Source organism: Eleutherodactylus coqui, chromosome 6 (assembly GCF_035609145.1).
Source record: "Eleutherodactylus coqui strain aEleCoq1 chromosome 6, aEleCoq1.hap1, whole genome shotgun sequence".
Classification (NCBI taxonomy): Eukaryota; Metazoa; Chordata; class Amphibia; order Anura; family Eleutherodactylidae; genus Eleutherodactylus; species Eleutherodactylus coqui.
This window is the reverse complement of record NC_089842.1, coordinates 205,492,392-205,515,775: the sequence shown is the minus strand read 5'-3', so window position 1 is coordinate 205,515,775 and position 23,384 is coordinate 205,492,392. Positions and strand designations below refer to the sequence as shown.

The window sequence follows — 23,384 nt, the reverse complement described above, 5'->3', positions numbered from 1 at the left end:
CTGGCCGCACATCCCAACACTGCCCGTTACGGCACCCAAAACCGCCTGGCAAGAAGCTAGACTAAGGCGCCAGAGGAGCAGGAACCATCCCACCCACATGCTCCCGGGTCCCACACGCTGAAGATGCCACCTGCGAGACCCGATACCACTCGGACTATATGTGAACGAACTATCAGCGGACGGGTCCGACTAATCCGACCCGGCACTATTTGCCCCCGCATCGATCCGCATTTACCCACAATTAGCACGCTGGGCACCGGGTCACCAGTCAGCCTAACCCTCCGGCCCCGCCAAACTCACTAAGTATCAACGTGCACTTTCAACCCCCTCTGTTTAGCTATACTCCCCCAAATGGTCGTTTAACCATATTTTCTAATCCCCCTTAGATACAGGCTTTTCACATATGTTTCTTACTGTTTGAAAAATTACAGACATAGACGAGGGAGACCGGGAGCGATCTTGACTCCCGTGTTTCCGGCTCTCACCCCCCTCCCCAACGGGTAGACGCCACCATGGTGCCGTCTGACACGGACCTCTGGTCCGAAACCCACCTCAGGAGATTGGGACTTGTCCCCCCAATCGACAGAACACACGCTTTCCGTCACCCATCCCTCCTAACCCAACCTAACTCTCTCCCCCCTTTCACCCATCCACCCCCACTCTCTAGTGTCTCGGAAGCCCTGAAGGACCCATCGCCCACCACTACACAGCCACCATGACTGGTATCTCATTTTGTACATATAATACTAGAGGCCTCAATAACCCCACCAAAAGAGGCCAGATTTTGGCTCACTTACATAAAAAACGGGCCCTAGTTGCCTTCCTACAGGAAACGCACTTTAAAACAGGCCACACACCCAAATGCAATAACAAATACTACACCAAGTGGTATCATAGCACCCACCCTGAAAAAAAGGCTTGTGGAGTCTCAATAGCGATCCACAAGAACCTCCCCCACAAAGTACTGGCAACAAAAGAGGACCCAGAGGGACGGTACATATTCCTCAAACTTGACCTTGGACACCGTATCCTGACGTTAGCTAACTTATATTTCCCCAACACAGGACAAGTCGGCTTCGGGATTATCGCCCTGAGAGAACTAGAGCAATTCGCAGCAGGAACCGGCATCATCCTCGGTGGGGATTTCAACCTGATGATGGACCCTGATCTGGACTCGTCTTCGGGTAAGTCCGGGGTTTCCCTGGTCGCCATACGTAGACTAAGGAGATGTTTGCAAGGACTGAGACTCGTTGACCTCTGGAGGATTCTTCATCCAGGGGTCAAGGACTACAGTCACCACTCCACAGCACATAACAGCTACGGGAGACTGGACTACCTATTTATCACACACGGTCTTCTAGACCTGGCCCCAAGAAGCACAATAGGCAACATCATCTGGTCGGACCATGCGCCCGTCTTCGGGGCTCTACTGAAACACGACCATAGGGTCGGAGCCAACACCTGGCGCCTAAACGACAACCTCCTGACGGACGCACTCTGTCGTGACGAGATCAACAGAACCATCGAGACATTTGTAGAAACCCACAGTAGAGACACGACATCCCCACCAACACAATGGGAAGCACTTAAGTGTGTGTTAACAGGGGTCTTCATATCTCACGGGGCGAGGCTTAAAAAAGATAGAATAGGCAAACTGACAGACCTCAACACCCGTTTGGGGATAGCGGAACAGGCCAATAAAACTAAGGCCTCCTCCCACTTAAATACGGAGATAACCTCCCTCCGCCAGCAGATACTGGCGGTACTGGACCAGGCCCACCTGTGCATGAGAAACAGGATTAGAGGAGGCTACTATGAATATGGTAACAAATGCAGCAGCTGGCTGGCAAAGGCCTTAAACCCTCGGGAAAGCCAGTCCTACGTATTTGCGCTGAATGCACCTAAGGAGGGGAAGGTACACGCCACGGAAGACATACTAGAATGCTTCAGAAAATATTATGAAGAACTATACAACATCCCGGCCCCCCCAGAGGCGAACCCAAACGATAACCATGACAGCATAGAGACATACTTACACAACTTTGCCCCCCAAAAGATCTCCTCGCTGGAGGCTGAGACGCTCGAAAATGATCTAATGGAACAGGAAATCCTAGAGGAGATCCGGAACCTAAAAGTGGGCAAAAGCCCCGGGCCTGACGGCTTCACCCCCCGCTTTTACAAAACCCTCGGGACCCAATTAACGCCAATACTATGCAAAGCTTTCAATGCGATCTCAGCAAATTGCCCCTTCCCTCGGCAGGCATTACAAGCCACAATCACCGTTATCCCAAAACCCGGAAGGGACCCCCTTTCTTGTGGGAACTATAGGCCCATATCCTTACTAAACGTGGACACAAAAATCTTTGCCAGAACACTAGCCACACGTCTTGGGTCATTGATCCCTAGAATCATTCATAAAGACCAGGTGGGCTTCGTCCGCGGTCGAGAGGCAAGAGATAACACCATAAGAACTCTCTCCTTGATACACAGGGTACGCGACTCCAACACCCCCTTTGCCTTCTATCAGTAGATGCCGAGAAGGCATTCGATCGTGTTAACTGGAGATTCCTTGAAGCCACCTTACAAAAAAATCGGCCTGGGAAATAGATTAAGCAACTGGATAATGGCCCTCTACAAAAACCCCACGGCTCAAATACGAGTGAATGGGAAACTCTCACGCCCAATCAATATCAAAAACGGGACACGCCAGGGATGCCCACTATCCCCAACCTTATATATTTTAGTTATGGAGTCACTCGCTAATGCAATCAGAGCAAACCCAGAAATCCAGGGATACAGCATGGCACAAACCGAACACAAGGTGGCGATATTTGCGGACGATCTCCTAGTCTATATCACAAACCCCAGACAGGCCTTACCAGCCATATTACGAGAATTTGACAATTACAGCAAGGTTAGCAACTTTAAAATTAATCTGCGCAAGTCATAAATCCTAAACATAACAATACAGCAAGCTGAACTGGCCCAACTTAAACCCCTATTCCCACTCTCGTGGCGTGAAGACAACATCAAATATCTAGGAGTAAAAATATCGTCCAACCCAGCCCAACTGTTTAACCTAAACTACGAACCCATCTACTCCTCCCTGATTAAAGATCTCGAAAGATGGAGACCATTAACATTATCATGGTTCGGCAGAATAAACTCCATCAAAATGAATTCCCTCCCAAAATTCCTGTATCTTTTCCAGGCGGTGCCTATCCAAATTCCACGCACTTATTTCATTAAGCTACGAAGAGCCTTGATGAGATTCGTATGGGGGGGGCCAAGGCTCGACAGCTACAAGCTCCTCACCCAAAAGAAAGAGAGGGGCGGAGTGGGCTTACCTGATTTGCTCCTCTACTATAGATCCGCAATATGCAGAGTAGTTCTGGACCTCATGCACAGGGGACACTCTAAATTATGGGTGGAACTGGAACAGAACTCCGCCCCGCACCGGGCACAAGGCCTATTCTGGCTTAAAGGAGGACTGGGCAGACGGGGCATAAAGGTGTCGCCATTTCTGAACACTATATTAAGGATCTGGGACAGTTTCGCACACAGATGTGGGCTGATATCCGTGCCGGGACCCTGGACTCCCCTGGTCGGCAACCCGGACTTCCCTGCGGGAGACTGGGGAATGACGTTCCTAGCCAACCTTGGGGCTCCCATCCCAAGGATACACGACTGTCTTCAAGAAAATGGAATTAAGACCCTAGACGAGCTCACGGGGGAGAGGGGCCCGGAGACGGGTGCATGGTTCCAATACCTACAATTATGCCATTACATAAAAACACAAGGCTCAATTGCAGAGCTGTCAGTCCCAGCTACTCCCTTCGAGGAGTTATGTGCTAATCCCCGAGAATCAAGGGGAGAGATCACCAAGGTCTACAACATACAGGTGGCCAGGGGGGCTCCGGACCCGGAACGAGGAGCTCGCGGAGCCTGGGAGGGTGAGCTAGGTCAGCCCCTGTCAGAGGAAGACTGGGCCAAAGGGGTCGTCTTGACCCACAAGATGTCGGTTGCGGGCAGGCACCACGAGATAAATTATAAACTTATCATGAGATGGTACCGTACCCCGGCACTACTGGCCAAAATATACCCTGGTACCTCCTCAGCATGCTGGAGATGCCTGAATGGGCTAGGTACGTTTGTACACATCTGGTGGTCCTGCCCGGGTATCGCTAGACTGTGGGTAGAAATAGAAGACATATACAATGCCTTGGAAAGAAAATGCTTAACCCTTACAGCAGAGATGGCCCTCCTGTCAATCCTGCCAGGAAACATTTCCGCTAACAAAAAGGATGTCCTTAGGTTTTTCCTTCTAGCCATGCGGACCCTGATCCCCAGACTATGGAAAACCAGGATGACACCGACACGCCTGAACTGGGCAATGGCCTTAGACGAAATTAGATACATGGAGGAACTGAGAGCCAAAGATAATGACAAATGGACAACATACTACGCCACATGGGAGGTATGGATCTCCTTCCGTAGCTCCAACGGATTTGACCTATGGACCGAAAATGGAATAGTGCCAACCTGACTGAAGCTGAAGAATGGGACCCCTTCAGAAGCTTCCAAGGAACGAGACACCCTCTTTTTCTTCTTCTTTCTCTAACTCCCTTTCCCTCCCCACCCGGACGCCCCAACCTACCCGACCCCCCACCCCCACCCCGCCAACCCCTCTATACCCACCCCAGTTTAGGGATCGGTCTGGAACGATCCCATGTTTTTGATTACAGTTGAGTTATAAATATTCATTTTGATTCCTCAGAAAAAGAAGCAATCTAACCATTTCCGAGCCGACCAAGGAACACAACACAGATAAGTCAGCTCAGTAGTAATAATTGCTCAGGGTGACAGGCATGCACTGACTCAAACATAGGTAAACTAGTTAACCCTACCACTGTTAAGACCATCTTTGCCTGAGAACTTTTTCATTTTTCATTGAGATGAGACTGGTAGTTATAGTTATATTATATTATGTTATGTCAATTATATGGTCCGCTTCTGGAACGAACCACAACGTATGTAACAAGTATTGCTTTGAATAAAAACATATTTTGACCATAAAACATATCATATTTGCATGACCAAAAATTGTTTATACCCACATTTTTTCCCTGCTCTGGCATGTTTTTAAGTGCACAAATACACTGCATATTTGAACAGGCTAATTGAAATGGTGCGCAAATAAGCAGGTTTCCTGCATATTCACAGCGTATTTGTGCTCGCCCATTCACTTCAATGGCTTATTACAGTGTGTAATACGCCCCAACAAGGTCATGCTGTGTATTTTTCCATGCAATTGTACATCACGTGAAAAAATACTCTCATGTGAATGAACCCACTGAAATCAATGGGTTCTATTCACTGCGTACTACACACACAAGACATCTCAGTCATTGAAGACCTTTACAAAGGGAGGTACAATACAAATGATGGGCGACTTTTGCTGGTTCTTACAGAGTGAAAATAATGTTTCTTACAGCAGGAAGTCAAGATCCAAGCATCATTTTCCACCAAAAACATTTGAATAGTAATATTACGGCACGTCCAAACTGTTATCATCTTAAATAGAGGAAATGGTTCATAACTTGAAAGTGAGATGTGCTGCTAGTATTCAATGTTACCAGTGTAATCAGCAGATTTTAATTTTACAGAAACGTATCAATTACTGTTATGAAACTTGTAAAAAATTTGTTGCACAGTGTAATCATTCACTTTATACACAAGGATCTCGCTCGTGGTTCAGTTTCTGCCAGCATAAAAACTGATGGTTCTGTGTTTCATGCAGGAATGTGAAACACTGAATGATATGTGCCCAGGAACTGCATGATTCTCAACGATAAAAAGATCCCTCAACGAGAATCAGTGTCTTATATTAATTTTTGTTCAAAAAGGTTTAACTTTTTTTTACATGTATAGCTGCCTGGACACTATTTAAAATGATTTTTTTAAATTAACTGTTAGCAGGGCTTAATTTTGGAGTAGGGCTTATATTTCAAGCATCCTCAAAAAGCCTGAAAAATCATTTTGCATCCTCAAAAATTCTGGAAAATCATGCTACCGTATATACCGGCGTATAAGGCGACGGGGCGTATAAGACGACCCCCCAACTTTCACCTTATACGCCGGTAATACAGTGTAAAAAAAAAAAATCATTACTCACCTCCCCCGGCGTTCTGTCGCGCTCCGGCAGGATGTCGCTCGCTCTGGCAGGATGTCGCTCGCTCCTCGTCCCCGGCACAGCATTGCTTTCTGAATGCGGGGCTTGAAATCCCCGCCTCCAGAAAGCTAATACACACGCCGTCAGCCAGTTACAGCCATTCAATGACAGCATTGAATGGCTGTGATTGGCTAAAACACACGTGGCTTCAGCCAATCACACTATTCAATGACATCATTGAATGGGTGTGATTGCTAACACACGTGCGCCTTCAGCCAATCACAGCCATTCAATGCTGTCATTGAATGGCTGTAACTGGCTGACGGCGTGTGTATTAGCTTTCTGGAGGCGGGGATTTCAAGCCCCGCATTCAGAAAGCAATGCTGCGCCGGGGACGAGGAGCGAGCGACATCCTGCCGGAGCGCGACAGAACGCCGGGGGAGGTGAGTAATGATTTTTTTTTTTACACTTTTTTTTTTTGTATTACCGGCGTATAAGACGACCCCCGACTTCAGAGCAGATTTTTCGGGGTTCAAAAGTCATCTTATACGCCGGTATATACGGTATGTCTTATTTTCAGGGAAACGGGGTATTTAGTATTCCTGGTTATTTACAACGAGTAATTCCTACTAGAAGAGCCATACTGAGCGTTGACAAATTGTGTTTCAGGACTGCTTTTAAGCCCCAGCCTAACCCTCGCGGAGGCTACCAATCATTTGCCCATTTTGTCCTTCCTAATTCCGCCTTGAATGTCTGTGTGGATAACAGTTTGCACAAATTATATGTCCTCAGACAGGAATACATGGAGCAAATTTATGACCACCGGCCTTCATTTATCAAAGCTGTCTAACAGTAAATCAACAAATAGTAAAAAAACTGCTTTTGTAACCCATGGCAACCAAACACAGCCCAGCTTTCATTTTACCTCAGCACTAAGATGATTAAATACTGTTGCCCATAGCAACCAATCACAGCACAGCTTTCATTTTAGCTCAGCACTAAGAGGATTAAATACTGTTACCCATAGCAACCAATCACAGCGCAGCTTTCATTTTACCTCAGCACTAAGATGATTAAATACTGTTGCCCATAGCAACCAAACACAGCACAGCTTTCATTTTATCTTAGAACTGAGAGGATTAAAAGCTGTTGCCAATATTTTGTATTGCACGCGTTCTGTATCAAGTATCCGGGCTAGTAAAAATATATAGGAAGCTCTCAGTCTCTCCTTATGCCAAATGTCTCAATTTTCTAACAGCGCCCACTCAAAATCCACACTACCCTCTAGATCAGGATATATATTCAATCCTACATTCCTATAAAGCTCTCCCTGCCACTGATAATATTAGCAGGTCCCTTATTACTCCTGAAAATCCCTGCCTATGCTTATCTCAGCCTTACAGCATTCTGTAGCAGAGTCTGTATTTCAAATGTCAGCCTGGAGTAGGCGAATAATACAACATTTCGGTTTATAAGCCAAAGTGTTACTTTCTTCATATACTGTATCAAATAAAGCTGGAATGAGGACATGCTGACATCACTTTGTTCTTGCATTTGTATTCTATAGCTGGTTAGACTGACCTTGCTGGAAGTCCTGCCTTATTCCTCATTTGCAATTTTTACAGTTATGTGGACCAAACATGCTGTTTACTTTTTTCTGCTCTTTTTAAGCAATATTGCCTGGTAGTCATCATGACTTTAAAAAGTTTAATCCAGTACTTTTCTTCTTGGTCAATCAGTTTCTTAAGAAGAATTTTTAGTTCTGTTTGCAGTACAATTAATTGTTAGAATGAGTGAATGAGCAAAAAAGTCGTATGTTTTCAAAAGATGACTGTTTTATATATGCATGTTTTTAATCGATACTGTTTTTTAAGCGCTGCGGAATAAGTTGGCACTATACAAATAAAGATTATTATTATATGCAGGTAATTGTTTCCTTTTTTTTCACAGCTGGTTAAGTCCATTGTTAGGGTGGCTTCACACGAGCGTGTTTTTGTGCATACATAGGTGCGCACCTATGTTCACGCAAAAACACGCGTGTATAAAGGTCCGTGCATTGCCTTCGATGGGGCCGCAGCTGCTGCCGGTGGCTCCATTGAAGGCAATGGTCTGCTGGCACCCCTGAATTGTTTTTCAGGGAAGGGCTTAACATATAAGCTGTTCCCTAAAAAACAAGAATTTTAGTGAAAAAAAAAAAAATCTATATGCTTACCTGTCCGCCCCTGCGGTGTCCCCGCGGGGATGAAGAACACATCTTCCGCATGTGGCAGATGTTTCCTTCATCCCTGCAAGGAAAAAGAGTTCCCTGCTGCACCTGCCACATCTGTGACAGGTGCAGCAAAGGAATTCTTCATCCCTGCGGGGAATAAAGAATTCCCTACCACAGCTGTCACTGATGACAGTTGCGGTAGGGGATCTTGCTGCCGACATTCTGTAATTGTTTTTCAGAGAAGGGCTTTAAATATAAGCCCCCTCTCTGAGAAACAGCAAAAAATGGTGACAAAAATAATAATAAAAAAAACCTCATCTATTTTCAGCTGCTGGGGCTCAGCCGCGTCCAGCCGGCTCTTCTCCTGCACTGCTTTGAGGAGTATTCAGCAGGCGGGGATTTAAAATCCCCGCCTGCTGAATGGGCTGCCTCTGACTGGCAGCTCTCAGCTGCACTCAGCCAATCAGAGGCAGCACTCACCCATTCATGAATTCATGACCACCGGCACTCATTTATCAAAGCTGTCTAATAGTAAATCAACAAATAGTAAAAAAAAACTGCTTTGTTGCCCATAGCAACTAATCACAGTGCAGCTTTCATTTTAACTCAGCACTAAGATGATTAAATACTGTTGCCCACAGCAACCAATCACAGCACAGCTTTCATTTTATCTCAGCACTGAGAGGATTAAAAGCTGTTGCCAATATTTTCTATTGCACGTGTTCTGTATCGAGTACCCGGGCTAGTAAAAATATATAGGAAGCTCTCAGTCTCTCCTTATGCCAAATGTCTCCATTTTTTAACAGAGCCCACTAAAAATCCACACTGCCCTCTAGATCAGGATATATATTTAATCCTACATTCCTATGAATCTCTCCCTGCCACTGATAATTTTAGCAGGTCCTTATTACTCCTGAAATTAATTCATGAATGGGTGAGTGCTGCCTTTAATTGGCTGGGCGCAGGGACCAATCAGAGGCAGCTCTTAGCTGTCATTCAATAGCTGAGAGCTGCCTCTGATTGGTCACAGTGCTCAGCCAATCAGAGGCAGCCCAATCAGCAGGCAGGGATTTTAAATCCCCGGCTGCTGAATACTCCTCAGAGCAGTGCAGGAGAAAAAGCCGGCTGGACGCGGCTGAGCCCCGGCAGGTGAAAAAAGGTTTTGGGTTTTTTTTATTTCTATCACCATTTTTTGTTGTTTTTGGGGAAGGGCTTATACTTAAAGCCCTTTACTGAAAAACAATTACAGATTGCCGGCAGCAAGATCCCCTACCACAGCTGTCATCTGTCACAGCTGTGGTAGGGAATTCTTTATTCCCCACAGGGATCAAGAATTCCTTTGCTGCATCTGTCACAGATGTGGCAGGTGCAGCAGGGAATTCTTTTGTCTCGCAGGGATGAAGGAAACATCTGCCGCATACGGCAGATGTGTTCATCCCCGTGGGGATACGGCAGCGGGGGACAGGTGAGTATTTCTAAAAAAAATTTTATTACACTAAAATTCTTGTTTTTCAGGGAAGAGCTTATAAGTAAAGCCCTTCCCTAAAAAACAATTATGGGATGCTGGCAGACGATTGTCTTCAATGAAGCCGCCAGCAGCAGCCATGGCTCCATTGAAAACAATGCGTGCATTCCCTATGGTGCACGCGTGTCCTATTTTTACAGGCACGCACCTGTAAAACACGGAGATGTGAACACACCATAGGGAATGCATTGGTTCTAATAGAAGCATGTTTTTGTGCGTGCGTATGCACACACAAAAACACGCTCGTGTGAAGCCACCCTCTTTAAAAGGAGCCTGAAAATGCATGGAAATGTTTTTCAAACAACTGAATTTTTTTTTTACACGAAACACGAAATGGCAAACAACGAATAATTATTTTTTCATGTCTGCATAAACTAAATGATGAATAACAAGCAGACAAATTATCTTTCAATTGTTGGCCGTTTTTACACTGAACAATTGTTCATTTTCACATGATTGAACTATTATGTGAAGGAACCATTCTGTGTAGAAGGGCCCTTACTGAGACCAATGGCACTAAATTTTCCATTGAATCCTTAACAGAATAAAGGTGCATTTAGACACAAGGATGATCGCTCAAAAGATGGCTTTTGAGTGATCATTTTTGAATAAAACTACCTGTTATTAATGCCTATTAGTACCAATTAGTAACGTGTGAGCCACTGGAAGCTGTATTCAGGGAACAGACCACCTGCTGTTTTCTGAATGAATTCTGTTTGTTCTGCTACAGGACTGACAGCTGAGACAATGCAATCAGAGCTCCCCGGGCAGAGCACAGCGTGCGGTCCCTCTTATCAACTGTTCTGCCTAAGGATGGATTTCATGCTGAACTGAAATCCATCGTTCGACAGAAAAGTGAAAGATGGGCACATTTACACGCAACAATATCACTCAAAAGATGGCTTTTGAGTGAATATTAAGCTATAATTGTTCTGTCTAAATGGCTCTTAAGTTAATGAACCAATGCTGTTTGTAGATAGGTAGGCCTTGCAAGAGTCTGTTCCTTTATGAGCAACTGGCATCTACAAAAAATCCTTAATTTCCTATGAGGCCAGGAAAAAGCGGCTTTCATATAAATAATCCTATATATATACACACTTAAGCCTGATGTGGTGCGGTTTGTTATTAAAACTGACCTCACGTGTATACATTCTGTAAGTACATGCTACCCCTCACACTCACTCATCATCGCCATAGCATTTACAGGGCAGTCCTAGGAAAAATAGGCTGGCACCACACTCATATGCAAGCTGTAAAAAAGAAAATCTGTCTTTGTTGCCCATAGCAACCAATCATAGCACAGCTTTAATTTCTTATACTGCTGAGGTAAAATGAAAGCTGTGCTGTGCTTGGTTGCTATGGGCAACAAAGAGTTTTTTTGTTGCAGATTTTATAACAGTGTGGTGCCAGGGTTATCATCATGGCCACACTGCACAATGAAATAAAGCTTTGGAGTCTTCTGAAAAATTCCGCCAGTGTCCTCAAAAGTAGGGCAATGGGGCAAGATGCAAAGGGACCTCCACGTTGGTTTGTCCTGAGTATTCAACGCTTTTGCATTATAAGTACTGTTCGTAATTTCACTGAACAATTTTCCTGAGTGTGTATGTGTGTGATATATATATATATAATGTGTACACACATATATTGTAGCAATGTCTGCATGCTGGATGGGGGAAGGTCAGTGACGACACAGCGGCACACTCAGTCCATGTAAAAGTCCGAAGAACTTTATTTTTTGAATGTCCAGCAATATAAGAGAACCCAGTGGAAAACAATCACCACTAGCTGAACATAAACTTTGTGCAATCAACAAAACAAACGCTTGCCCATCAAGGAGCTAACTAAACAGTTGTTCTCTCACTTACTGCTAACGTGCAGCAATGGTCAGCAAACAGCAGAAGTCCATCGTGGTCAATGTGCCTACTCCAGGCTCTAACCCTGACTGCCTGAACTTGCAGCCTTTTATGTCCCAGAGATTAACTCAGTGGACCCAGCTTGGTTCACTGAAATCCAGAAGAAAGACCTGGACTGGAGATTTATCTCGCCCAAGCTAAGCATTTGGGTAAAATGTAAACTCCCTCTAGTACCTTCCCTTGCACATTTCTACAAAATATACATTACAGTTGCTATCCTGAAAATAAAGAAGATGGAACAATACCTCTGCAGCGCCACCTATTGGATGGTAGCATTCCTTCGAATCAGTGTCAGACCCTTTAAACAAGTCTTTAAGACAATGATTGGGAATTGAAAACCAAGCCAGAAAACCATTCACAGACAGCTGCACTAGGTTTTCGACTTGGCTAGTGAGAGGCCTGTGATGTGGGTTGGGAGGGGCATCATTTATCCTTAAGGAGCGCACCTTGAAGGAGAGTGAGATTTATAAGGTCATCCATGCGCCTCTGGGTAATATGCAAATAAAGAAGATGGAACAATACCTCTGCAGCGCCACCTATTGGATGGCAGCATTCTTTCAAATCAATGTCAGACCTCCCCTCCTGACCCACATCACAGACCTCTCACAAGCTAAGCCAGAAACCTACTGCACACTGATGAGGGGCAAAAATCCTGAAAGAGAACCTAACAAGGAGTCCATCATAAAGTTAATTCACTCCATGGTCTATAAATCCTTGCTGACGCCACTATTGATGTAGCCAGTTGTTCACCTCTACAATCCTGTTTAATTTCTTTAGTCCATGGCCATCCACTGGGAGGATGGATGACAAGACCACCAGTGCTCCTAGTTCCTTCACCTTCTTTTCGAGGTCTTTAAAGTCTTTGCAAAAAAGGACCTTGTAGCTATCTGCAGTGTCATTTGACCCCACATGTATTAGTATGAATGGGTAGTAGTCTGTAGGACTGAAGAGTCCTGATAGCCTACCAGACACATCTTTGATTTGAACACCTTGAAGACAGCACACCTCTGAGGTGTCAGGTCTGCAGACAGCGGCCTCTGTTCCTCTCAGTAGGAAATCTCCCACAACCAGTGCTCTCCTTTTTTTCTACACAACAGCACTTCTTTTTCTCCATCCAAGAGGATTCTGAGATTCTTGATGTACCTCTTCGTTGTTCTCCTATCTGTGAGCCTGGTACCGATTCCTGTGCAGTATGGGTGCTGACCGACTCCTGATCCTCCTGCTGCTTTGTGTCACATGCTTCCATTCCTCTGAACATTTATTTTCTTTCTGAAGAGTTACTTCTACTCTGGCAAGGAAATCCTCATCTTCCTTAATGTTAATGTAGCTATTCTCTCCTGAAGACTTTACACCTTGTCCTCCAATAGAGACACAAGCTTGCATTTCCAGCAGGTAAAGTTTGTTTTTTTCTCTGGTAGGTCTGTAAACATATATATAGCATACGTTGCAGATCACCGTATGACTACTATCCTCTTCCATGTTGCACATAGTCAGTTGATGTCCACTTCCAAACTTCTAATAGTCAAGAATTCTCAGAATAATATTTAGCCTATAAGATTTTACTAAGTGTATAAACAGCAGGCAGTGTGGCGATGTCCTTCAAGTAGCTAGACCCAGCTAAACCCAGTGATCCAACCGCTCACAGTGACTATTCAATTTCTAAAACTTCCCTCGGAAATAAGCAAATTATCACCTGGAGCTCCCATCCCTGGTTTAGTGATGTATTCCAAGCAGCTAGACCCAGCTAAACCTAGTGATCCTCCTGCTTCCATCAACTCTTCCCAGAACGCATCAGGGAATATGCAAATATTCTTCAAGAAAAAAATGCATTTGGTTTTTAAAGTAGAAAAATATTAAAAACTATAAATTTGAGATAAGTGTAATCGTACCGACCCATTAAACAATGTTCATGTCATTTTTACTGTACTTTGAACACTGTAAAAATTACCCACCCCACCACTCAAACAATTACACAATTGTATTTTTATTTCTCCCCACGTAAAAACTTTAAAAAGTTTTTCTGTACATTATATTGTACATTAAATGGTACCATTAAAAAATATAACTTGTTCCCCCCAAAAAACAAGCTTTAATATGGCTATGTCAATGGAAAAATTAAAAAGCTATGGCTTTTGAAAAGCGGGGACAAAAAAATGAAAAAAAAGAAATCTGTGGTCCTAAAGAACCTCATAACTGTTCAGATGTGCAGATGAGCGAGCATACTCGCTAAGGGCAATTGCTCGAGCGAGCATTGCCCTTAGCGAGTACCTGCCCGCTCGAGACAAAAGGTTTGGGTGCCGGCGCGGGGGAGCTGTGAGTAGCGGCAGTCAGCACAGGGGAGCGGAGAGAGGGAAAGAGAGATCTCCCCTCCGTTCCTCCCCGCAGCTCCCTGCCTGCCGCCGGCACCCGAACCATTTGTCTCAAGCGGGCAGGTACTCGCTAAGGGCAATGCTCGCTCGAGCAATTGCCCTTAGCGAGTATACTCGCTCATCACTATTCAGATGCTTTCTGTCTTTTTAGAGCACATTAGAATAGCAAATATACATACAGTCACAGATCAGTGGGGCAGATAGCCAGTAGAGAAGGCAAATTTATTTTATTTCTTTTTAACTGTTTCTACCTTCATAATTATCCACTACACAGTACTCAATGAACGCTGTGTATACAATAGAAGAAGCCACAAGATCACATCATCGCGTCTGTTTATGGCAGTGTAGTGTCAAACAAAAATATACAAAATCATAATATCTCAAACAACTTTTCTGACCTTTTAAAATAGGATGAAAAAAATACTAGTAATTTAAAATCTCCACAATACCCCCCGTATCTGAAGAACAACCAAGCTCAATGCAGATTCCCCTAGCTAGGGCACATGATGTACATACTATTTTTATTACTGGATTAAAACGCTTACATTAAATATTTAAAACAAATTACATACAAAAAAGGAGTAGGGAAAAGATTTATGAAAAAGTGTCTTAAATGAAAAACTGTCTTTCTTGCCCATAGAAACCGATCACAGCTCAGCTTTAATTTCATATTCCACTCTTGAAAAAGAAAAAAGACTGCTCTGTGATAATGTGGGTAAAAATGGCAAAAATCTACATCCGTCAAAAAAACTGCAAAAATCACTTTAATAATAGGAATTGAATAAAGGAATGAATGAAACTGTAGTTTTAGAGTATTTTTACTATGAATTTCGGGCAACATCACGTGGCTGTATGGCCCAAGCCTAAAGCAACATATTTCAGGGGTTTGTTTTTTATAATGAAATCCATTTTAAATAAAGTGTAATACAAATAAAGTGTAAAAATAACATTATCCATATTTTTATTATACTGAATTATATAGTGTCACATTTTTGCTGATTACATCGTCTGAGCCGAACGTTTCAATTGGTGAATATATTTTGTTCCTCTCCAACATCTTGATTATATGGACCAGAAGATACACAGCTCGGTGGCCGGAGCACGGAAGAGCTCACTGTTCAACAGAAGAGTCCTGCTCATTCTCACCGTTCATCGAGGGAGGTAAAGGTATTAGACACTGCACTTCCTCTGAGTTTATAGCCACTTTCTCCGGCTGCAGCCACCTCTTCAAATGTTCTAGCTTGCTGAAAATGTGAAAATTGAAAAAAAGGAAAGAAATCAATAGGCGTAGGCAGTTCAAAATAAAAGCCCAAACACTGAGATCAAGCAAAGGTAATGAGCTGTGATTAACTATGTCAGGAGGTGTAATGCCGAGGGAATGGATTTTGGGCAGTATGAGATAGACAACTTGTAATATGTTACACTTTTGTTAGGATTATAGACACTTTTTCCGGCTTAATATCCATTGTGTAAACAAATTCTAGAGTTTAATGTATTTCTGGAAATGATTTTTGACATATTGGCATCCATTTGAGAACAAGTGGTTGTAAATGTCCCATGTAATAACTCTCTGATGACTATACAAGGCCAGATCCTGACTTGAAGTGGAAACTATTCGAAGTATACAAAGCTGGACCTACATACAAAAGACATATGCTTACCAGACTCGGAATTGTATTACTTAGGGTGTCTTTATAATTGTTATAAAATCGCACAAAAGTGCGAGTTTAAGTGAAAACGCAAATTATGAAACCAATCATTTTTAATGGTTTCCTTCCCATTTGTGATGTTTTCACTCACGTGTTGTTGTGTGGGAAAAAGAATTAAAAATCGCAGCATGTCCTATCTTTCTGTGATATCGCCCATTGCGATATTGAGGAAGGGAGAAGGGGGCTGTACGGGACACCCAAACATCGGTCAGGGCATTTAAAAGGTTAACAGCTTCCATGAGCAGCATGGCTTATTGGAGCTGTTGCGGGCGCTTGTCGACTGTAAGAAACAGCCGGCACCTGCTTTGTATGGAGCGGGATCGCCCAGTGATCTCTCTTCATACATACCGCGAAGATGCAGTACATAACAGTGTCATTAAGGGGTTTAAAAAAAAGACTTAAAAATGGAGGCAAAAGTCTTATGTTGTGCTTTTTGCCTTCCAAAAGCGCAATAAAAGTGATTTAAAAAAACCGTATGTACCTCAAAATGGTACAAATAAAAACTACAGCTCGTAGTTGTACTGACCCACCCAAAAAAATGTATTGTGTCATTTATGCTGTCTGATTAATGCTGTAAAAAAATGACAGAATTGATGTGTTTTCTTTTTCTCTGCTCTATTAAAAAAAAAATAACAAAAGTTTTACATTACATGTACCAAAAAATGGTACCAGCCATTTTTGATTTTCTTACATTTTTTTCCTCCCAACTTTCAAAAAATCATTTTTTGAAATAGGTTTCAGTCACCATCTATTATCTTCCATAACTTTTTTATTTTTCCATCAATGGGGTTGTGTGAGGACTTGTTTTTCACCAGGTTTAGTTTTTATTGATACCATTCTGAGATACTTTTCGATTGCTTTTTTGTCTTGGAGACAGAGTGACCAAAAAGCAAAAATCTGGCATTGTGTATATTTTCATCGAGGTTGTTAACTATGCAGGATTAATAATGTGATATTTTAATAAACTGGACTCTTACAGATGTAGCTATACCAATTTTATGATTTTATGTGATGACTGGGAAAAGGGGGGCTTTTTAGGCTTTTAAAGTTATCATTTTGCTGATACTTAAAAAAAAAAACCTTTATTTTACCTTTTTTTAGTTTTCTTCTTTGGGGAACTTGTGATCAAGTTATAAAAATATTAGCCCTTCCCTGAAAACCATCCTAAAATGTGTAAAAAAAAAAGTATACTCACCTTTTTCCTGCAGCCGGAGTTCAGCCGCGTCCCTCCGGCAGCTCTCCTGAACTGCTCTGTGTAGTATTCAGCAGGCGAGGATTTAAAATCCCCGCCTGCTGAATGGGCTGCCTCTGATTGGTCACAGCCCTCACCAATCAGAGGCAGCTCTCACTCACCCATTCATGAATTCATGAATGGGTGAGTGAGTGCTGCCTCTGATTGGCTGAGCGCAGGGACCAATTAGAGGCAGCTCTCAGCTATTGAATGACAGCTGAGTGCTGCCTCTGATTGGTTTTAAATCCCCGCCTGCTGAATACTACACAGAGCAGTTCAGGAGAACTGCCAGCCGGACGCGGCTGAACTACGGCTGCAGGAAAAAGGGGAGTATGCTTTCCTTTTTTATTTTTACACATTTTAGGATGGTTTTCAGGGAAGGGCTTATATTTTTAATCCCTTCCCGAAAATTCATCCCGCGCTCGCCGGCAGCCTATTGCTTTCAATGGACGAACAGCGTTCTCCTCTGCCACAGCTGTGGTGGAGGATAGCGGGCATCGCTGGGCCGTTTCGCCGAAAACGTTGCTAGCTGCAGATTTTTCGGCGAATCGTCGGCCCCGGTCACGCGATTTGCGGATGTGCATCCGTAATGCGATCCGCAAATCGCCCGAAAAATGCCCGTGTGACGGAGGCCTTATAGTGTACTGTGACAGGCATCTTATTAAGATGTGCCATAGGCATGTTTTAATAAGCAATAGTTTATAGCATCCCTGCAGCTGCCATGACACCCAGATGACATCCTGTGATCTCATCAAGGGGGCACATCTCAGTACCAATTGGGACAATTAAATGCCGCTGTCAGAACAGACAGCAGCATTTAAAGCAGTTTCTGGCAGGTGTTAGCTCTCAAAGAAGGCCAGCACCCACGATGTGTGGAATAGGCTCAGCTTCAGAGTCCGCTTCATACTATGATACCTAACATGCACTGTGCATGTATGGCACATGTCGCGTAGGAGATCAACTAATTGACAAATATCCTTATTGTGCCAATGGTGAAACATTCTATCCCCCAGCCAGAGAATGTAGTCCGGGCCAAACAGTAGAACATCTTTACTGATCAAATATAGGAATAGGTATAGAAAGACACCTGATGACATAAAGGGAAACAGAAGGCAACACTGCAGGATTGCCTACTGAGAATGATCTTGTAAAGAAGGGCTTTTTTTATTTTGGTAGTTGCCTATAATGTACTCAAATAATGTCTTGTTCTCCATACCTATTGTCAATTTCATTTGTTCCAATATAAGCTTCGGTTTCAAAGGATTCCTGTAGAAATCTGTCCCAACATTCCTTTTTTGCTTGCCCTAGAGAAAGTAACATGTCCTTTGATGTCACCTCACAGGTCTGACCTTTAATTTTCTGCAACCTGCGTTCTGAAATGATACAAATATATAATATACACACCATAAAATTTAATTAGTCTCTATTGTGAAGTGGCTACAAATACAGATTAAATTGAAAATGATATATCCAAGATACGATATAACATGCTTCAGCTTTTATGTTCCACATTCTGGACAGAAACTGGGGTGAGGAATCAGACTTTTCAGTTGATTTTTCAGAATAAGCTGTCTTGCGTATATGAAGAGCAGGACCATTTCTACTCATTATATGACTTGTATCGTTTTTTAGCAGTATTTATTTTTGCTTGCTGTATATCTAATTGTCAGTGTTCCTGAGCTGATAGATGGAGACTAGTTGCTATGAGGTATCTTATATAATGCACACAGGAAAGAGGAGATCCTTCTCCTCTATCTCTCTGTAGCACACACTCATAAGTAACAGCTAAGGTGAGATAAAAAACCTGAAGCTGAAGCCACATCTCTTTGTTAGGACCCTTTTAGATGAGCTGATTTATTGTTTGAAGAAATGAATGATGTCAGAGTTCACTCGTTCGCTTGTTCAGGCAGATAACATCACTGGTTTGTTCAAACGAGAATTGTTCAGTCTTTTACATTTGCTGTATAAGTGAATGAGAGGGTCTGAATGAGTGCTGTTTAAACCGAACAATAAGTGCATGAGCCAACAATGATTATTATGCCTGCCTAAAATGGACAACGAGTGAAAAGAGAATGATTATCGTTTGTCATTCAGTCATTGGCTCGCGTTTAGACTAAACCATTATCGTTCACTTTCGCTTGTTTGAATGATTTTTTGAACAATAGTCTTTCCGTCTAAAAGCACCCCAAGTCTCTTTGCCTTCGTCTCCCTCCACCAGCTTCTTCCTTCTCGCCCCTCCCAACTCTATAGACAACTATGGACAGTATGACACAGTAGCAAGCAAAGACCCACCCTCCCTTCCTATAATCCATCTCTGTGTCTCTGCTGATAGGAGGCAGACTTTACATGATAACTGACAGTGGAAAGCAATTTAGTAGAAAGCAAGACCCCTGTAGGCTGGCACTACAAGGGGGATTCTCAACACAAAAACATACTTTTCAATAAAGTAATTTACACTTTATTAGTTACCATATTAGTCACTACATAAACAGAATTCACCTGATTTTGCCCCTCCCTGCATTCTGACTGCAATAGTATTTTTAGGTTTAGGTACATGGCTTTTTGGTTTGTTTTTTAGGCCTTTTTGAAGTACATAGTAATTGTGTAAGTTGGATGACCTGAATTGTATATCATTTTATAGTTCTTGAGATACGAAATGTATGTTATTAAAATAGGATAGCTAATATCTCATTTGAGAGCCTTTGATGTTACTTATGGAAGCAGAAGGGCTGGCTGCATGTGTCCTTTGGGTTTGACAAATGCACTATGCAAAAATACATTGAGTGAAATGTAGTATTTTAAAAGAAACCCATCATCAGTTCTGCAGCTATAAAACAGCCTCCATCGATAAAACAATGACGTAATGCACATTTCCAAAGTGATTTGATTAGACATCCTGGTCAAATGCCATGTAGCGAAATTTGTGCGGATTTTCTGCAGAAGAAAATCCGCACCATTAGTGCGGATTTTGACAAGTAACTGCAACAGAAGTCTTCTCTTCAATTGAGAGGGTGAAATCTGCTGCTGGTCAGGGTCAAAATCAGTACTAATTGCAGATTTTGGTGCAGATCTGTGCCAAAATATGCTGTATGCAATATGCTGTGGATATGATCCAAAATCTGCTACGCATGAACTTACCCTTTAAAAAAAGGTATTCACATTTCTCGCATTCAACTAATCCATCTCTGGTGGTCTGCATACCTGCCGAAATGTCACCCCTCTCTGCTACTATCTGGTGTAAAGGTCCGTCATCAGCGCAGCGCTAGGAGCAGAAAAAAGCGTAGTTCAACTGTACTGCACATGTGCTGCTATTCCCCAACTTCCAGACCTACAGTTTATGTGCTGCTTTGATGTGAATGCCTTCATTTTAAAAGGTATGATTTAATCAGGATGTCCAACGAAATAACTTGCTTTATTGTGTAAGCAAATTTATACCTTAAGAACCTTGAATTATAGAAATTATGAACCTCTGACTATGTGGACAAAAAGCTAAAATTTTGTTATCCCCCAAGCAGTACCCTTCAGTTACACCCACGGCTCTCATAAAATCCAACATTAAGTACGGACAGGATTTTCTTTAGAGTGAAAAGTCAGAAAAATGTGGGTGGAATTTTTATGTTCAATACAAACAGAGGCAAAAGTATGGAATTCAAAAGAAACAATTACATTAATAATGATTTACCTTGACTTCATGCTGAGTGAATAATTAGAGGCATGTCAAAAAACACAAAAGAATTTTGCTTACTGACCTAAAGTTGCTAAGTATACTTCAGAATCTTCTAATGGAGCCCAAGGTTTTGGGGTGTGAGACGAAGTGACATGCGGAGGGGACTCACTAGGATGAGGACACAGGAAAGAATCTGAAAAGGTGTCTGATGGGTTCACTTCCTGGATGTCTGGAGTACTTGGGCAAATCTCAGCCCACATGTCCTTGCTGGATACCATGTCCCCAGAATCCAGGTTCTCGATCATCCTTATTGGTGCTAGGTTACTCTACAAGAAAAAAGAGAAATTGCAAGAATATGCCATCAGAAAATAACCTATTGTTTAAGGCTAAATTCACACTATCCTTTTTTTCCGCTCTTTGGCTCCAACCTCAGAACTGAATGAGAGAAAACTGAAAGTTCTGAATCCGGTATTTGTCTGCCCAAACGGCGTTCAACAGACCCCTCTGGGGGTTCGTCTGGCTTCCTGCATGCGGGCAGAATTTTTCGGGATGAAATAGCGCACTATTTACACCGGGATTTCATGCCAGATCTGCACCATCTAGTTATGTAGCGATCAGTTTTCGACACTCATCTTTTTTTTTTTTCGTTTTTCTATTTTCATTTTTTCCTCCCTCCCTTTAAAAAATAATAACTCCTTTATTTATCCATTGATGTAGCTGTATGAGGGCTTGTTTTCTGCAGGACGAGTTGTATTATTTAATGGTATTATTTAATGTACCTGTAGGGGTGCACTGCAGAGAGTGGCCTGTAGGGGGCAACAGACAGTCTGCTGCCTGAGGCAAGGGGAAAACACCTACAGGTGTGGTCAGTAAGGAGGATAAAGGTGTTTGTTCCTGCTGCAGTGAGAGGTGAAGTGGGCTGCAAGCCAGAGAGGTCCAGTGAGAGGGACCTGGGCTGTGGGAGCCCAAGACAGATCCAGGGGGAATCCTGGATTGGGAGCAAGAGGTCTGGAGAGAGACCTGGACGCTGAAAGAGACTGTTCGTGTGCCTCAGGAAGATTGGGGTGAAGCCTTCCTGAGGGAAAACAGTGAGTCCTGAAGACAACTGTATGAAGCTGCCCTGGAGAGTGGGTGAGAATCACAGTTGCACTGTTTATTGAACCTAATGAAAAAGGACATATAGGGTTGATTTACTTGCATAAAGTGCTGTGCTGAAGCAAGCTGATATTACTGAGAAGTTGAAAATAAATAGAAATTTGGAGTTTAACCCATTGGCGTCTACCTGTGATGTGAGCGAATGATCCCCGGGTTGCTACAGTACCATATAATGTACTGAAAAACCTTTATAAAATTCCAAGTGGAAGAAATGCAAAAAAAAAATGAAATTCTGCCATCTTTCGGTGCATCTTGTTTCTACAGCGCACAAACTGCAACAAAGATAACATGGTAACGTTATTCTATTGGTGAGTACAAGTACTACGATACCAAACTTATATAGGTTTTTTTTTTTTTTTTGCTGTACTACTTGCATTTTTTTTCAAAGATATTTAATTGTTTAAAATTATTTTCTGTTACCATTTTCTACACGCAATAGCTTTTTTATTTTTCCATCAACATAGTTGTGTGAGGGTTCATTTTTTTGCAAAATACCCTGTGATTTGCATTGGTGCCATTTTTCTGATGACATTCTGTGCATTGTAAATAATGTGCTACTTTCATAGGACTTTTATGGACGCAGCAATACCAAATATGTATTTTTGATTTATTATAAACATGACAAAAGTTTTTTTTTTTAACTTAATACTTTTTATTTTTTTAATAATTAGTAACACTTTTTAAAACTGATTTGTACTTTTTTTTTTTTTAGTTCCCATAAGGGTCAAGAACTTGCAATGCTTTGATCGCTCCTGCAGCATGATGTAATGCCATAGCATTACATCATATCAAGATCTGACAGGCAATCTATCAAGCCATGCCACAAGCATGGCTTGGTAGGCACTCTGCATTGGCAGCTCTGGGGCCTTTTAGAAGACCCCCAGCTGCCATGACAACCATACAGCAACCCTCGATCCCATTTGAACGGTTAAGACCTCCGATGAGCAATGCAGCTTATCGGAGCTCTTGCGCCCGGGAGTCGGCTGTGAAAAAACAGCCGGCGCTCGCGTTGTAAGGAGCAAGGTTGCCCCGCGATCCCCCTTCATACATACCCTGAAGCTGAAGAATGTAACTGTTAAGTGGTTAAGGCTTAAAAGTATCGCAACTAAGTACTAACTGTCATGCTGAGAGATCCTAAATCTTTGCTTTTTCTATGTGTGTCACTTTCCTTGTCTATAACTGCTGTTCTACAAATTCTTTCATAAAATGTTGCATTACATTAAAGTATTTTTCCAACAATATATTATTCTATGGTATTATTACAAAAAAAGAAGTCATGAGTCCTCAAACCTCAAAAATGCACTTTTTTCAAAAGCTTTCCACAATTTTGGCTATTGGTGTAGTTAATTCTTAAAGGGGTTGTCCCGCGCCAAAACGGGTTTTGTTTTTTTTTTGCATAGGCCCCGTTCAGCGCAGGACAAACCCAAGGGATGT

The 23,384-nt window shown here is 42.6% G+C and overlaps 1 protein-coding gene across 3 annotated transcripts in view; it reads right to left on the bottom strand.

Annotated features, from left to right (window-relative positions):
* Positions 1–14,990: 14,990 nt before the first annotated feature.
* The window catches only part of CCDC32 (coiled-coil domain containing 32), a 31,118-nt gene continuing 22,724 nt past the window's right edge, over positions 14,991–23,384 (bottom strand). For all 3 annotated transcript variants that reach the window (XM_066608664.1, XM_066608665.1, XM_066608666.1), the window contains exons 2-4: positions 20,878–21,121; positions 18,345–18,501; positions 14,991–15,432 (exon numbers count right to left, since the gene is read on the bottom strand). In XM_066608664.1, the coding sequence (XP_066464761.1) occupies positions 15,300–15,432; positions 18,345–18,501; positions 20,878–21,100 (513 nt within the window). In that variant the 5' untranslated portion in view covers positions 21,101–21,121 and the 3' untranslated portion in view covers positions 14,991–15,299. The remainder of the gene's footprint in view (positions 15,433–18,344; positions 18,502–20,877; positions 21,122–23,384) is intronic.